At 33.6% G+C, this 18,639-nt stretch overlaps 1 protein-coding gene across 1 annotated transcript in view; it reads left to right on the top strand.

Moving 5' to 3' along the window:
- The window catches only part of MTX2 (metaxin 2), a 60,422-nt gene extending 42,302 nt beyond the window's left edge, over positions 1-18,120 (top strand). Inside the window, exons 4-10 of the mRNA XM_059052975.2 lie at positions 832-904; positions 5,916-5,992; positions 7,257-7,349; positions 7,857-7,895; positions 8,286-8,411; positions 9,838-9,914; positions 17,574-18,120. Of these exons, the coding sequence (XP_058908958.1) occupies positions 832-904; positions 5,916-5,992; positions 7,257-7,349; positions 7,857-7,895; positions 8,286-8,411; positions 9,838-9,914; positions 17,574-17,748 (660 nt within the window). The 3' untranslated portion in view covers positions 17,749-18,120. The remainder of the gene's footprint in view (positions 1-831; positions 905-5,915; positions 5,993-7,256; positions 7,350-7,856; positions 7,896-8,285; positions 8,412-9,837; positions 9,915-17,573) is intronic.
- The last annotated feature ends 519 nt before the right edge of the window (positions 18,121-18,639 follow it).

Raw genomic sequence — 18,639 nt, forward strand, 5'->3', positions numbered from 1 at the left:
TCTTTTTCACATTCTAGTCAGCAAGAAGGAAAAAGAGGAGAGGTCATATCTCTTCTTTTTAAAGAAACTTCCGGAGCAGTTGCCCAGAACTTTGAGTCCCATTGGCCAGAATTTAGACATTGGTCACACCCAGTTGGAAGGAAGCTTTGGAAATAAAGTTCTTATTTCAGGCAGTCATGTGTGAACATATAATTAATGATTTAAAAAAATTGTATAAAATTATATGGTTTGCATTTACCATAAATAATTTACCAGTTCCCTATTGTTAGACAGTTAAGTCACTTATAAAATTTTTGTTGCTATAAACAAAGTAAAAATAAACAATTCTATATCTTTAAAAAGTGAGTTAATAAGCCTGAAAGCTACACATTAGGATGTTGAGTATTATTGGAGAGAACTTTGAAGTAGTAAAAATAAGATTTTGAGAGTTTTCCCCTAAGACAGGAAAGATAAGGATTCTGTAAAGAGTAGTGGAAGTTAGTAATAGCTTATAAAGTTTGGACTTTAGTTATCTGTTAAAGAAAATTAAATAAATATACAGTATTGCTGACTTACATAAACTAATGCAGTAATATAAGTGTATAATTTACATTTGTGTGTATAAATGCTTTAAGTTTTATACATTTACTGGTGTCTAAGTCATATTGATTTTTAGTATTGAAATGACATTTTATTTTTGTCTTAGAGTACAAATCTTTCACTTTAAGTTGATTCATTCTTTTTCTTTTCCTGAGATATTACTTAAGTTTAGAAAAGAAATAAATAAAAAATTGTGTTCGAATATGCATATACTTTTCACTAGACTTACTGTAGACTTCTCTTGGTTGACAGGCCTTTTTGCAGATGTGTAATCTGCCTGTCAAAGTGGTTTGCAGGGCAAATGCAGAATATATGTCTCCATCTGGTAAGTGTTTTTTAGTTTTGTTTTTCTTCTCTGTTAATATTCTGCATTGATAAAATTGCAGTGATAGTCCAGTTTGTACCTAGATTTTTTAAATGCCTATTTTTTTTAACCCTTTGAAGAAGTTTCCCATTCTATAAAGTAACAGTTGCAAACTTGACAGTCTTGGGGTGACATGTCTACTCATTTCAACTCTGTGGTTAGAGATGATTACTGGAAAGTTAGGGGAATTGTTTCAAATAGTAAATGTCAAGAAAATACATAATCTCAGATTTCCCCCAGTCTTATTTACATAAGACTGTTCCTTCTTCAGAAAACAGATTTTACTATGTGAATCTATTTATTGTTAAATATACTTCTCTAAATTGTATTCTCCCATTATGCTGATGGAAGAAGAGAGATTGTGGAATAATTAAATTAACATGTCATAGATCTGAATGTCTTTGGTTTCTGATTCTTTTTGTTTCATTTTAAGTTTTTAAGGTACTTTTTCTTATTAAGGTTTTAGCCTTTCTGCTATTTTTTATAATCAGTATTGCCTTTTCTGTGTATCATGTATTAGTAGATTAAGGTCCAGTTTTAAATAAATATGATTCAGGTAATTTTTAATATAAAAATATAGTGCCACCAAATCTGATAAATAAATAGAATTGGTATGGGTTATTATAATTATGGTTTTGCTGGAGCAATAATAACGCATAGAACCACTGCTTTATGATTAAATACTGAATATAACTGATTGGTACAAGTGTGTTACATAGCTTTTTAGGGAGACATTTATCGATCTCTTTGTTGTGGTGATAATTTAGGAATGACTTGGATCATTAGGAATGACATTTTTTTCATCATAAACTCTTAAGGTGGTAGTAATTGTCAACAGCTGTGAAGACACCCTCTCTATACACACTGAAAATTCTATATGAATACCTCTACATTTATAGGTTTATGAATATACATTTTAAAAACATTTCAGTAAATGAATTTTTAGACTTATAAACATATACATCTTTTAGATTCTTGAAGGCTATTAATTGAATCATTTTGTTTTAAATTTATACATAGGTTTTATAAACTTTATTGATTTCTGGTGAAATGAATTATATTGGGTTCTGTCTAACTTTTTCCTCTGTGTAGTCATACAAAGAGTGTAGATATACATATAAAAAAGTTAGTAATCTAATACTAAAGTTAATATCTTTAACAAATCAAGGAGAAGCCATATAGCTTATCCACCTATTTCCTAAAATGACTGTACTATATGTAGTATTACCTAGGTAGTTATCCATCTTTATAGATTCTAGGAAAGATAAACATAAATAGTATAGAGACTATAATACATGCATATATACATATATGCATAGGAGAAGTCTCCTATAGGTAGATGAAAATGGCACTTTCTATTAAGGTATTTAAATTTCATCATGTCTCTAGTATTTGGGTGACCATGGGAATGTGTTATATTTTTATTTGCTTGTTTGATCTGGTTGTTGGTAGATTTTTAAAGCAGAGAGCATCATGGAATAGTCAGAAGACCACTTAGCTAAGAGTTAGGAAATTTTTAGTCTAACCCTCTGTGACTTTGTCACATGTTAACAGTTTTCTTGGGAAATTTCACTTCTCTTCTTTGAGCCTCAGTGGCTTCATCTGTAATATGAGGTGGTTGGATTAGATGACATCCAAGGTCCTTTCTATTTCTAATATTCTCTGAATAAATAAATTTGCTTGGCAGCATCTTCTTGCTCTCTTTAAATATAAAAGTTCCAAAAATGATTATTCTGCCTAAAATGAGAAGCAGGGCCTTTGAGTTTGTTCTTTATGACCTTTGATTGGTGCCAGAGAATAACTGTCTCACTCTGCTTTTGCCTGATCACCTCCAATAATAAGGATATAACTCTGGCTCCACTTTAAGTCAGGCTAGTGACAGAAAACATTATTTACTTCTAACTTGTTGCCTTGATTTTTAAAAATAATTAATTAATTTTTTGGCTGCATTGGGTCTTCGTTGCTGTGCACGGGCTTTCTCTAGTTGTGGTGAGAAGGGGCCACTCTTCATTGCGGTGTGCGGGCTTCTCATTGAGGTGGCTTCTCTTGTTGCGGAGCATGGGCTCTAGGCGCCTGGGCTTCAGTAGTTGTGGCACGCGGGCTCAGTATTTGTGGTTCACGGGCTCTAGAGCGCAGGCTCAGTAGTTGTGGCATGTGGGCTTAGTTGCTCCAAGGCATGCGAGATCTTCCTGGACCAGGGCTCAAACCCGTGTCCCCTGCATTGGCAGGTGGATTCTTATCTGCTGCGCCACCAGGTAAGTCCCTTGTTGCCTTGATTTTTATTTATTTCTTTGTATTTAGAGATATATGAATATTCAATTGACTACCCACACTGCTTCCCTGCTTCAGAATCTACAATGCTCAAAGTATTTTTAAGAAAAGAAATAAAATACAGGCATACCTTGAAATACTGTGGGGTTTGGTTCCAGACCACCACAGTAAGGCGAATATCGCAATAAAGTGAGTCACATGGATTTTTTTTGTTTCCTGATGCATATAATAGTTATGTTTACACTATACTGTAGTCTGTTAAGTGTGAAATAACATTGTGGCTAAAAAACCACTATACATATCTCCATTAGAAATATTTTATTGCTGAAAAATGCTAAGCATCGTCTGAGCCTTCAGTGAGTCAAAACCTTTTTGCTGGTGGAGGGTCTTACCTGCATATTGATGGCTGCTGGCTGATCAGGGTGATGGTTGCTGAAAGTTGGGGTGGCTCTCGCCATTTCTTACTGTTTCTTTCATTCATTCATCTACTCATTGATTGATTGATTGATTGATTGATTGATTGCTGTGTTGGGTCTTTGTTGCTGTGCGCGGGCCCCCTCCAGTTGTGGTCAGCGGGGGCCACTCTTAGTTGTGGTGCGTGGGCTTCTCATTGCAGTGGCTTCCCTTGTTGCGGAGCACGGGCTCTAGGTGCATGGGCTTCAGTAGTTGTGGCACACAGCATCAGTAGTTGTGGCTCGCGGGCTGTAGGGTGCAGGCTCAGCAGCTGTGGCGCATGGGCTCAGTTGCTCCGCAGCATGTGGGATCTTCCCGGACCAGGGCTCGAACCCATGTACCCTGCATTGGCAGGTGGATTCTCAACCATTGTGCCACCAGGGAAGTCCCTGGCCATTTCTTAAAATAAGACAGCATTGAAGTTTGCCTCTTCGATTGACTCTTCCTTTCACAAACGATTTTTCTGTAGCATACAATGCTGTTTGATAGCATTTTACCCACAGTAGAAAGTCTTTCAGAATTGGAGTCAATCCTCTCAAACCCTGGTGCTGTTTTATAAACTAAGTTTATGTAATATTCTAAATCCTTTGTTGTCATTTCAACAGTCTTCACAGCATCTTCACTAAGAGTAGATTTTATTTCAAGAAACCACTTTCTTTGCTCCCATAAGAAGCAACTCCTCATCCTTTAAAGTTTTATATTTATAACAAATATAATAATAATGAAAATGTTTGAAGTATTGTGAAAATTACCAAAATGTGATACAGAGACAGAAAGTAAGCAAATGCTGTTGGAAAAATGGCACCAATACACTTATCAAATTCGGGGTTGCCACATACCTTCAGTTTGTAAAAACACGCAATATCTGCAAAGCACAATAAAGCAAAGTACAATAAGACAAGGTATGCCACTATAAACTCTGTCTTCCAAGAACTGCAAACTGGATAATGAAAATGAGAAATATACTTTGATCTCAAAATGTACCACCCCAAAATACTCTTCAGTCTAGACATTCATTCACAAAGTTTTCATTCTCTGGTCATATTATTTCAGAGGACCTTCACTATTTCTATCAGTATAGTAGTTACAAAGATATTATCCCAAGTTAAAAAAGAGTATGATCTAATTTTTAATGCAGATAAGAAATTTTTTTCTTTTTTTCTTTTTTATCTTTATAAACCTTTTACAAGGTTTATAAAGCGGTAGAAAAAAGGAATGCAGAATTCAGTGTTTTTATATTGGTAAATGGAAATGTCTTCTAAATACCTCTGTTGAGTTGTATTCCAAAAGGCCTGCCTTTCCTTTGTAATGTCCTGTGGACGCAGATGAAGCTTTTGTTGGTGCTGTGCACCTCATCCATTACCCTCAGGCTGTCTAAGCCAGAGAGGAGTGAATCTGTTGAAAAGGACCACGAAGAAGCCTGCTGTTAGTGTGAACTCTATTTGAACTAGGTCTGACAAAGTTTCATCCTCTAGCATTTGAGGTAGACTTTATTGCTATTTGGAGATCATCCTCTCTGATAATTTCATCTATTATTAGTATTTTAAAAAATGAAATATTACTTTTTTAATGTGGCATTTATTTAGGGAAACCAGTTTTTGTAAGCATACTAATTCTTTTTTCCCCACATGTGTTGGGAGCATACTTTGTGTTATAATTCATAAGCTAGCGTACCTTCAAAGATTGTTATTGTCTTAATTCCTGATATTTTTGAGTCAGATACATTTATTAATGCACCATTGTGTGCTTAAACAATTGATCTGAATGGGTACCTGAGATTTGAAAGTAGTAGATGTAAAAAAAAAAAAAAAAAAAAAAGCTTCATAGATGTAGTTTAAATATAGATTGATTCATTGTATTCTGAAGAGAAGGCCCAGTTAAATTTTTTCAGATCTATCAATGGTCATGAACCAATGACTAGGCTTGGTTCGTATAATTTGAATAATTAGTATTTACTACTATATAGTGCTTTAATAGTGTTAGCTCTGAAAAGGGAATATTGTGATTTGTTATTACATATAAGAACTCTAGAATGAATCTCCTTGTTTTGTTCTTTTGTTTTAAAATTAGTAATTAATGTTTAAAAATTTTTAGAATTTAACATACGCATTTAACTATAATTTTCAAAAGTCATAGTGTTAGGAAACTGTGTATTAATAAAACGTATCCCAGTTTTGTGTTGATTTCCTTTTTAGCACAAACTTTAATTTATGGAGAGTGTTTTCACATTTTTTTTCTCCCTCAACAGGTAAAGTACCTTTTATTCACGTAGGAAATCAAGTAGTATCGGAACTTGGTCCAATAGTACAATTTGTTAAAGCCAAGGTAATAAAAAAGATATTAAATGCATTTGATCATAGTTACTTTTAAATAAGTCATTCATAATTCTTTAGGGTGTTGTAACATTTACGTTGATTTTAAGTTAACCTAGTTTTACAAAATGCTGATATAAACTACCAGAGAAATATTTCTAAAGAGTAAGTTTTTTTTTCCCCCATAATGTAAGTCAATGGCAAAAGAGGCCATTTGACCTCTACAAAGTGATAGATAATTTTCTAACTCATGCTTATGAGAATTTTGGTCACAAATGAAAACTCTTCATTGTTGTAAAATATCAGGTTAACCTTTGAGAAGGGAGCTACAGAATATGTTTATAAGTTGAATGTATCAATACTAATTTACCCATTTGAATTTTTATTCAGTTTAGATTTTAATAGTTATCAAAGAACAACCTCCATTAACATTTTGTGGAACATGCTTCCAGAAATTTTTTTTGCATATGTAGAAAAATACAAGTCATACTATTATGTATTATTTTGCAACCTGCCTTTTAAAATCATCAATGTGTTTGGAAATTCTTCCATTTAATGACTATAGATATATGTTATCCTTTTAAATTGTTGTATAATATTCTATCATATGGATGTATTATAATTTATTTATTTAAGTCTTTATTGATGGACACTGAAGTTGTTGCCAATTTTTTGCTGTTATTGAATGCTAATATAAATATTCTTGTACATACACCTTTGTACACTTGTTAAATTATCTCCTTAGTATAAATTCCTAAGAGTGGTAATACAGTGTTATAGGGTATGCATTTTAAAAATCTTACAACTAAAGCTTATACTATTTTATGCATCCACTCATTACTATACTGTATTAGAATTTAAAAGTTAGTGTCTATCCCTGTCCTTTATTAATAACATTTAAAAAAATCTTTGACCACTTTATAAGTAACACATGTCAATCTTTGGAATTTATTTTATTACTAAAAAGGTTAGTCTCAAAAAAAACAGGGTTTACTGACCATCGTTGTTTTCTTCTTTTGTGAAATAATAATGTAATTTTGTCTCTTGAAATATACATTTTTATAATGACAAGTAAATACTTCTTATTAATATTTTGTAGTGATAGCAAAGTATAATTTTTTCACATAAAATAATTATGTTTTAGGGAGCATTTTGGAAATTAATCCATTTGACATTTGCAGTAAAACATTGATGTTGTATCACTTGGTAGTAAGATAACTGAAAGTTTTTGTATATTTAATATGATGCTCTTTTAAAGTTTTTTAAATTCCCTTTAGGGCCATTCTCTTAGTGATGGGCTGGATGAAGTCCAAAAAGCAGAAATGAAAGCCTACATGGAATTAGTCAACAATATGCTGTTGACTGCAGAGGTATAATAGAAGATAATAGGCCTTGAAAATAAGCTTTTTCTCTCATAAAAGATCATCTTTCTTATGGGTTATGTTAAAGTTACTGAAAAATAGGAAAACAGTCAAGCAAATTCTCGGGCTAGTGTGGCTACCCAAATTATTTGATCATTATCTTTGAGCAAGTTGCCTGATATTATCATATCTAGTTTTTCTCTTTGTAAACAGGAGTGACTCTTGCCCACTCGTTATTTTATTTTGGTCTTGTGAAATTCACTTAAATGGTATCTGTAAAATACTTTAATGGCATTTAGAGATGTATTCTATGAATAAGAAATATTTTTATAGGTACCACCATTAAGTTTAATAATTCTATGTAGCAACATTAGCCAAGAAAAAACAAAAACAACCCTCACATATGTGACTTTTATGACGTTGGCTTATAAAAAATCACCCTGGCAAGAAATAACTTTCTTTATCCATTTTCTCTTTGATACTTTAAAGTTTTGGTGACTGTTTTTTTTTTCCTAGTTGTATCTTCAGTGGTGTGATGAAGCTACTGTAGGGGAGGTGAGTGGTTCTGCAGCATTTATCTTAATTAAAATTTAATGAAAAAACACTTTTGCTCAGAATCATAAGTCCCTGCTCATAAATGAAACATTGTGGTTTATACCATTAGTGATATAGTTTTTCACTTTAATTTTGCTTGCACATACATTTTAGGGAAGCTGTGTGTCATTGTTTGATATAACTGGTTGCAGAGTATGTGAAAGTTTATATATTTTTAAAGGGAATGGTTTAAAATTTTAATTTTTAGATTGCAAGCTATGTCTTGTTTTGTTTTATTTTTTCAGATTGCTCTGTTTGTGATCTCTGGAAATATATTTCCCTTAGAATTTTATTTGTGAAAACAGGCTATGTCTTTAGAATCATGTTTTTAACATAATCTTTTTGCTTTAGATCACTCATGCTAGGTATGGATCTCCTTACCCTTGGCCTCTGAATCATATTTTGGCCTATCAGAAACAGTGGGAAGTCAGACGTAAGATGAAAGCTATTGGATGGGGTAACAAGACTCTGGACCAGGTCAGTTCAGATTGAAGTTGATAAAACCCTCAACTTTAATACATAAAGAAAAAAGATTTTTAATTGTTGGTCCTTTAAAATAAATCCCAGGGGACTTCCTGGCGGTCCAGTGGTTAAGACTCTGCACTTCCAGTGCAGGGGGCGCCAGTTCCCTCCCAGGTCGGGGAACTAAGATCCCACATGCTGCGTGGCGCAGCCAAAAAAAAAAAAACCTCCCAACATAATAAAAAAAATTTAACAAAACATTTGCGCTTATTTTCTCTGACATGAAATACTTTTTTGTTTTATAAAAATCACACATGCTTATTGTAAAACAAATTATGTAATACAGAAAACTTCAAAAACAGAATAAAAGTTGGCTGGAATCCTACCATCTAGAAATTGCCACTGTTAACTATATGGAGAACATTCTTCTAGGTGTCTCTTAATAGCATTTTCTTTAAATGGGGTCATATTATACCTGGCACTCTATAATTTTTTTTATGCATTCAGCAATACATTGGGGACATTTTTTTATGCCAATAAATATAGATCTGCAGCATCAGGGCTTAAAAAGAAAAACCCAACCCTATTAGATGCAGTGCTTAATATACCTGCTTTTCTTTGGTCTTAAATTTACTGAAGTAGCAAAATTATAAAAGTATATATCATGTCAAAGTCATGAGTTTGAGCATCATTAAGCTAATTAATGGCTCTTTTTCAAGGATACCCCTAGTCCTTGTCAGCCAACTCATTGATGTGTGCCATTGGCCACAAGGGGGATTGGGTAAATGAATAGGGATGGAGTAAATAAAATCTATTTCCACTAGTGGGAAAACAATTCAAATGATTTTTACTCATGGTAGGTCAGCAGCGTCTTATTTATGAAGCAGATTTTTTAATATACGTGAAATCATTTGATTTTATGAATTCAGGAAAACATTTTTGTAGGGAGTAGAGTTTTGAGATAAAAACTGTATTTATTTATTTTTTTTGCGGTACGTGGGCCTCTCACTGTTGTGGCCTCTCCCATTGCGGAGCACAGGCTCCGGAGGCGCAGGCTCAGCGGCCATGGCTCACGGGCCCAGCCGCTCCGTGGCATGTGGGATCCTCCTGGACCGGAGCACGAACACGTGTCCCCTGCGGACTCTCAACCACTGTGCCACCAGGGATGCCCGAGATAAAAACCTTCTTGATCATAATCCTTATAAGTAACTTAAATGTACTTGTATTTAAAGGAAATTTGCTCTCAAATTTTCTTCCTGTTTCTTGTATAGAAATTATTACATATGTTCTCTATATGGTCTATAGTCTGATTTAAATATACTATAAATGGTTACCTAAATTTATATTTTTATTATAAACTATGATACATGTTAAGTTTTAGACACATTTTATTGCTTTGCTAATTTAAATATTTTTCTTTGGGGTCTGTTGCTTGTGTTAGGTCTTAGAAGATGTAGACCAGTGCTGTCAAGCTCTTTCGCAAAGACTGGGAACACAACCATATTTCTTCAATAAGCAGTAAGAATTTATTCTTTTTAGTTAGTTTCTTTTCTATATTATTATTTTATCATACATATCGTATCAAACATTTTATCATAGAGGAATTGTTTTATCAAGAAATATTTATGAAAAGATTTAGTTATATTAAAGTTCATTTTTGCATTCATTAACCATTTAATTTCTTGGGTATCAGGCGTAGCACTAGCTTCTGGGAGACCAAGTTTTCTAAAATGCAGTGCTAGCTATTAAGAATTTTCTTCTGAGGGTAGACAATGTAAACCAGTCATTATTGTATGATATGATAGAGGTTCTACTAGAGGTAGTTCAAGGTGCTTTGTATGGAACTATGACATCTTAACAAAATCTGAGCTTGCAAACTACTATTAAAACGTGAAACCTAGCCATACTTGTCTGTATAGGATGATACCCTGAGGACTAGAAAAGTGAATAAAACTAAACCGTAAAAAATATTGTTGGACAAGCATTATTATGAACTTTTCTTTTAAAATTTAATGAAAATATTTGTAAAGCACAGAAATAATTGTGAAGGATATAGATTAAATATGTGTATGTGTATATATGTAAATTGAATAATTCATGTTTTATTAAGACAGAATTTTTTTGTAATTTGGAAAATAATATCTAATGTAGGCAAAGAATGAATTTTCCTTTTTTTTTTAAAGTTACAATTTTAGTATATCAGAATCAGCTATCCTGTGATCCAGTCTAAGATGGGTTTAAATTAGCATTTTAACCTCATTGGTTTGCTTAGAATTCTAATCTTTTCTTGGCTTTTTAATAAAAATCGCTTGATTTTTAGATTGATAATTTTTAAAAAGGTTTATTTGCTATTATTTATTACATCTTCATAGGCATTCATCTATAGCTATATCAAACATCTTTTGGTAGAGATACTAATATTTGTAGCAAAAATGACTGATGATAGCTTGGAAATATTAAAGTTATATTAATGTAGGTGCTATATAACTGATATTAAAATAAAATAGGGCTCTGTTGATCTTTGAAGCAGAAAGGTCATAGAGTTCAAACCATGAAATCCTGGTAGGTAAAGTTTCTACAGCTATGTTCTTATTTCTAGTGATGTTTGCCTATGCTGATTCTAGTTGTTTAGTCTCCAATACAAAAGAAAGGTATCAAAATGTTAGTATTATGTAGTCCCCTTTCTTTCTGATACAGGAATTCTTAGGAGCTGAAAAGCTCAGAAGGGGTGCATTTTATTGTTCGAAGTGTATCACTCTGTTTTAGGAGTTAGTTTTGTTATGTACCCTGTCTCCATGGGAAGCCAGGATAATAGATCTAACTTATTTTTCTCCTCATTGAAACTCAGTGTCAAAGAGTTAGTAACCAGGTATCATTTGGCATGTGATTCAGTGGAAATATCAAAAAAATTTTTTCTTCATGACGGTATAATTATTATTATTTTTAACAACTTTATTGGAGTATAATTGCTTTACAATGGTGTGTTAGTTTCTGCTTTATAACAAGGTGAATCAACTATACATATACATATATCCCCATATCTCCTCACTCTTGCATCTCCCTCCCATCTTCCCTATCCCACCCCTCTAGGTGGTCACAAAGCACCGAGCTATTTTACACTACCTAATGTAAAATAGCTAGCTAGTAGGAAGCAGCCGCATAGCATAGGGAGATCAGCTCGGGTATAATTATTTTTAAACTTGTAATGAAAAATTCAAAATTTAGAATAGGTACAAAAACAATTGAGAAACTGTTTAACTGGTATTAAGATGTAGGTTTTTGAAATAATTTTACCTTATATGAGACTTAGATAAACATTTTTATGATTGAAGTATAGAATAGTTTTAATTTTTAATTTTACCCAATTGTTTAATATTAAAATTTATTTCCCTGTGTGTCCTCTCCTTACCCTCTAAAATTAGAATCAGCTTTTCTTCTAGCTTACCTACTAGACATGTTGAGAGGCCTCATGAAAGAAATTCAGTAGCTTTACTTGATGAGAGAAAGGGAAAGATAGTTGAGGGAGATCTTGCAGCAAGAATAGTAATTGGGAAAAGAGGACAAAGAAGCTAAATGGTGGAAAGGAGAAAGGAAAGTGAATTTGAAAAAAATTAGAAATAATACAAAGTAGATACTAACAATTGTCCTTTTTATCCTTCATAATATATAGTTGATAGCTTTTAAATATTTAAATCATATTTCTAAAATGCAACTCAAATAAAATCTGTGTTATCTGTTATATCTGTGATCTTGCTGATGTGATATCTGTTAAGACACCTACACAAAGACTGGGTAATTTATTCCCTTTCACCTGGTGAGTGGATTTGGAATAAAAAACTAAAACTTTTCTTGAAGTGATATTTTCATGTTACCTTTTTAATAAAGGGGAAGAAGAAAAAGATAATTTTTCTAAATGTAATCAGTATAGAAAAAGTTAATACTACTCCAAAGCATTTATGAGCTCCTTGAGGGTTTGTGTTTTCCAAACAAAACCTATTAGAGGAAGCTCAGTAAATGTTGGTTAAGACTAGATTAAATTGAATGAGAAATTGGAAAAGGAGTTAGGTTTGAAAAAGAAAAAATACTGCTATTAACCATTAAGTAAATGGTAAAATTTGAAAATATACCTTCATATACTGATAGGAAAGTATTTTGAAGAAATGATGTAAAAATTTTACTTGGGAACCTTAAGAATAATTTCAGGGGGTAATGGGATTTCATTGAAGTTTATTCAATTGAGAAATCACTAGTTAAGAAAATTAAGGGGAAATTGCTCAAAAATATCCAAAAACAAAATATAGCAAAGTTGATGGCAAGGGGCTTGATTTACAAATTTGAATGATAGTCCTAAAGATCAGTGATTGATATATAAAGAAAGGATATGTAGATTATTTCTGTTAGTATGAAGAAATGACAAGTTAACAGTATAATGGGAAAGAAAAATTAGGGAACATTCAGACAAAATTAATGTTTTTGAAACTAGACTGTGAAACGTATCAGAAAGAGAGAAAGAAATGTGGAACCATAATAATTGAAGAAAATGAAAAAGATAAGTACAAAAAAATTTTTAGTGGGAAAGGTTAGGAAAACATTCTCATTTTATTGGTACCGTTTTTATTTTGATATTCAAATGAAAGAATAGTAGATAACTGGTGGATGTTAGCTGAACCTATTGTGGCAACAATTTTACAATATATTTATGTAAATCAAACCATCTGTTGTACACCTTAAACTTATACCTGTTGTACACCTTAAACTTATACAGTGATGTATGTTAATTATTTGTCAATAAAACTGGAAAAAAAAGAATGGTAGGTAACCAACAGAAATGTGGAAAGAATGATAATGTAAGATGAGAAGGCAACAATGTGAAAGATGTTGAAGGTCTTAGGAGGAGAGTTGCTATCTGTATCCAAATTACACTCTACAAGCTACTTAGTAAGCAGAAGGGTGGAAATGTTATGTTTTCTCTCCATATTGTATAGTAAAGGTAATTAAAACTGGAGGTACATGAAATCTTGGCTTGGTTAAACAATTCAGTGGAAGTATTGGCTAAAGTGTAATTTTTTGTCCTTGTCTCTCATAGGAGTTGCAAATATTTTTCTGAGCTTATTGCTCTTTTTAAAAGTCAGGTTTATTGTGGCATAATTTACAAAAAGTAAAATTGATGCTTTTATGTGTATAGTTCTGTGAGTTTTAGCAGTGGTATACAGTTGTGTCACCACTACCACAGTGTACTTTTTAAAAAGAAAGAATTGTGGGAATTGATAACATATATGTCAGAGTCAACTAATATAAGTAGTTGCTGAAATTTGTAAGTATTACAAAAAATATGCATTAAGTTATGTGTGTGTTTTGTTTGATTTAGTATAGTGTATTCTACTTCGTGTTAGATGTTCTAAAAGTAATTTGTCATGAAGTTGCTATCTTTAGGTAACATCATATCAGGTTTTGTATGCTCATTACCCTATATAATTCAGCACCTTTTGAGTTATGTGGATGTATATTTGAAGCAAATAATATTTTGACCACTTCAGGGGTACTTCTAGACTACTCTGGTTTGAACATACCTTCATACCTGAGCTCATTCAGAGCCTTCACTTATTGATAAAAGATGCCCATCTACCCTACTGGAAGTTGCATCAGAGAATATATTCACCTTTTTTTAGGCTCTAATACAAGAAGCAGAGGGTAGTTAATCCTAAATAAGGATTAGGAAAATAAATCCTAAATTGGTAAGATACACATTTTAAGAAATATGTTTAGGGATCTGGAAGAGTTGGTGTTTATATCACTTCTCACAAAGTGCCTCAGCTCAATACTTATCCACCTTCTACATCCTTGGTTTTTTTCAGCTATCCATTTGTTATTGATTCTTCATCTGTAATGCTAGGATCATGGTGCTATTAAGTCCCAGGACACTTGTGATTTTTTTAAACTATCCTATTGACTACCCTCTTAAACATGGCCATAAATTGCACATTTGACTTTGATTAATACTTCATGAATGTGTCAAAAGAGGGAGGGCTTTGGAAGAATGTGAATAACTACTATTGAAAAATTAAATATCCTATACAATTTAGGCAGGATGCTTTCTTTGCTCTTTCATATATTCATTCAGCAAATAACCATTCAGTTCCTTAGATACTTTGCTAAGAACTGGGGTTATAAAGATATATGCAGTGTTATCTTTAGAGAACTTAGAGTATAATGGGGGAAACATTAAGTAAACAGTTATAGTATGGTATGAGAAGTACTACAGCTTTTTATTGATTCATTAAACACATATTTATTGAGAACCTACTTTGGGCCAGGCATTGTTCCAGGTGTTGGGGACACAGGAGGAAACAAGTAGACAAGGTCCTGGTAGAAAGAGATAGACAATTAATTAAAAACAAATATTAGATAGTTTTAAGTGTCATATAGAGAATTAAAATAGGATCACATCACAATAAGCGGCTATATGTCCACTTTAGTTTGAGTGGTCAGGGGATGCTGACCACTCAAACTAAGATGTGACATTTAAGTTGTGTTCTGAAAAACAAAGAGGAGCCAGCAGTATGAAGTCAAGGGCAGGGTGTTCCAGGCAGCAGGAATAGTTGGGTCAAGGCCCTAAGATTGGCTAGAGTTTATGTTCAAATGGAAGAAGCAAAACCATTTATGGTTGTATGTTGAAAATGGTAGGAGATGAGGCTGAAGAGGTAAGCAGGAGCCAGATCATCTAAAATTTGTATCTTTTGGATAAGGAGTTTGGCATGTTAGTGTAAGTGGAGTGGAAATTCATTCGAATGTTTTATGCTTGGAGCAGATATAGATAAGTGGTGGCATTCAGGACATATTTTGGTGGTTGTGTCTCACCAGGTTTGCTAATGGATATGGGAGGGTAAGAGAAAGAGAGGACTGAAGAGTAACTCAGATTTTTGGCTTGAACAGGTGGTGGGTAGTGGTGACTTTTATTTTGGGAAGATGAGGGGACAAGCAGGTTTGAGATGCTTATTCAACATTCAAGTGGAATTGTTATATAGGCCTTTGAATGTATGATTCTGGACTTTAGTGGAGAGACTCAGATTGGAGATAAATATTTTAGGAATTAGTGGCATGAAGAGATGCAAAGCCGTGCAACTATTAAAAGAAGTCATTCATTAGTGGCGGTCAAGGCCACATGGCTAGTAAGTGACAGAGTTAGGATTTGACAGACCCCCAAATCTATTTTGCCAAACGAGATTACTGCAACATATTTTTACATTTTAGGTCGACTAATGTGTTTTCTCAGTAACTTTTTCACTGTAGGGCTGACAGCAATAATTAGTTAATAATAATGGTATTTTCTCCTTTTAGTAATATTGTACTAGTACAGTACAATGAGGGGGCTCAGGGTGCTGACCCTTTGCTGCAGCTGAAAATCCATGTATAACTTTACATTTAGACCTCTGCGTCTGTGGTTCTGCACCTGCAGATTCAGTCAACCCTGGATTGTGTAGTATTGTAGTACGTATTTATTGAAAAAAACCTGCGTGTAAGTGGACCTTCACAGTTCAAACCAGTATTTTTTTTTAAATTAATTAATTAATTAATTTTTGGCTGCGTTAGGTCTTTGTCGCTGCACAAGGGCTTTCTCTAGTCGCAGCAAGTGGGGGCTACTCTTTGTTGCAGTGCGCGGGCTTCTCATTGCGGTGGCTTCTCTTGCTGCAGAGCACGGGCTCAGTAGTTGTGGCTCACGGCTCTAGAGTGCAGGCTCAGAGAGGAGTGGTGCATGGGCTTAGTTGTGGCACACGAGCTTAGTTGCTTCGCGGCATGTGAGATCCTCCTAGACAAGGGCTCAAACCCGTGTCCCCTACATTGGCAGGTGGATTCTTAACCACTGCGCCACCAGGGAAGCCCTCAAACCAGTGTTGTTCAAGGGTCTACTGTAATTATTTTAACGTAATATAGATTGGTGATGTCCCATTTATAGACCGTTAGTAGCAAGGTAGATAAATTTCATCTTTTTGTTAGTAATATATAATTAAAGGGAAAATAAAACATAGAAAAAATTTTGTTGAAGCCATTCTTACATCTTCTTCAGAAAGCTAAGTTTGCTTTTAAAATGGTAAAATTGGGGCTTCCCTGGTGGCACAGTGGTTGGGAGTCCGCCTGCCGATGCAGGGGGCGTGGGTTCGTGCCCCGGTCCGGTAGGGTCCCACGTGCCGCGGAGCAGCTGGGCCCGTGAGCCATGGCCGCTGGGCCTGCACGTCCGGAGCCTGTGCTCCGCGGTGGGAGAGACCGCGGCAGTGAGAGGCCCGCGTACCACAAAAAAAAAAAAAAAAATGGTAAAATTAAAATTAAATCATTTTGTAATATGGTGATCAGGTAATCAGGTATCATTCTGTTTTCCTAGCACCACAGTGAAATCCTCTGCTTTGACAGCATTTTGGTTATGCATCTACAAAAGCACTTATTAATTGTGTTGTGGTAATTTATGTTTTGTGTCCATGTCTTAGAATATCTTTCTTGCTTTTATATTTTTAGCATCTGGCATAGCTCCTGGCACACTGGAGACCTGTTGTATATATTTAGTGAATAAATTAATGAATAAAATGAATATGATATTTACACCAATATTATTATTATTTTAAGGTTACATACTATATAATTCCATTTGTATGACATTCTTTTTGTTTTACACCAATATTATTTTAACACATTTAAATGATGCTATTTTAAAAAGCAACTCACGGGCTTCCCTGGTGGCGCAGTGGTTGAGAATCCGCCTGCCAATGCAGGAGACACGGGTTCGTGCCCGGGTCTGGGAAGATCCCACATGCCGTGGAGCGGCTGGGCCCGTGAGCCACGGCCGCTGAGCCTGTGCGTCCGGAGCCTGTGCTCCGCAACGGGAGAGGCCACAACAGTGAGAGGCCCGTGTACCGCAAAAAAATAAAATAAAATAAATAAATAAATAAAAAGCAACTCACACAACTAGCAGATCATAGTTTAAAAGATATTTTTTCTTTCATATCTTACAACAGAAACTCCAATAAAATAGAATAAATCCTATCAAATTGGGGTAGGATTTATTGTTTACATGACTTTTTTTCTTTTAAATAGATGAATAAAGTGTTTAAAATAAAAAAATAGTATATAGTCTACCATACAACTTAAACATTGTTCATGTTACTCTCATTTCTGCTTTTGTCTTAGGCCTACTGAACTAGATGCACTGGTATTTGGCCATCTGTACACTATTCTTACCACACAGTTGACCAATGATGAACTTTCTGAGAAGGTGAAAAACTATAGCAACCTCCTTGCTTTCTGTAGAAGAATCGAACAACACTATTTTGGTAAAGTCAGCTCATCCATCAAATTATCTTAGAGTTATGTGTTAATTTAGTTATTATTTTTTAAAAGTTTAACTTTTGAAATACATGTTACTTGAATGATGTAATAGATAATGGTATCAGAATTTTAAAACCAAAAATACTGCTTTTCAAAACCTCAAAACAAATTACATAATGTATCGTATATGTGTACCTTATACTGCTATTTGTGTATAATTAAAATAATTTTGAATGATTTCATTTGATATGTTGTACTCTATATCTTGAAATTTTTGGTTTATTTGACAGATGTATGCATATCAGAATAAAGTTCAAACAACTGTGTGGCCGGTGTATATACTTTCTTTCCATCTTTCTGAAAGCTACTCTCTGAGCTTTATACATGGAATAAACAGTCTTTTCTAAGGCAATAATTTGTATTCCATACTTCCACGATTACTTTGCTAGATGTAATGCATGGTAAACCTGGTCATGGGAAGAATGTTCTTAACAGTGAGCACTTAGAAAATGTGCATGATTACAAAGTGATTAAATCCTGGAACAGATTACCATTTAAGAGCATTTTTCTTATCTAAACTTTATTGAACTTAAAAACATTTCATCAGAGCAGTTATAATTTACATTTGATAAAGGGATAAGTTTCAAGGACCTTGTTTTTTTGAAACTTCTTTTTGGAGAAAATAATATTTTAATAATGCTGTTTTATAACTTTTGTGGGGAAGGGAGGATAGATTTCACAGAAGTATCAATTTATACATAAACATAAAAGATTATATGCTGTATTTCTTTCAGTTTTTCTAATATTTTATGTAAAGCCAGGGATGCTATGAAAGAGTCAGATGTACAAATAATTTCTTGAAAATGTCTAGAATAGTAGTACTTCTATATTTCTTTTTATGTACCAGACATTTAAACTCATTTAATCC

This window comes from Kogia breviceps, chromosome 2, assembly GCF_026419965.1.
Source record: "Kogia breviceps isolate mKogBre1 chromosome 2, mKogBre1 haplotype 1, whole genome shotgun sequence".
Taxonomy (NCBI): Eukaryota; Metazoa; Chordata; class Mammalia; order Artiodactyla; family Physeteridae; genus Kogia; species Kogia breviceps.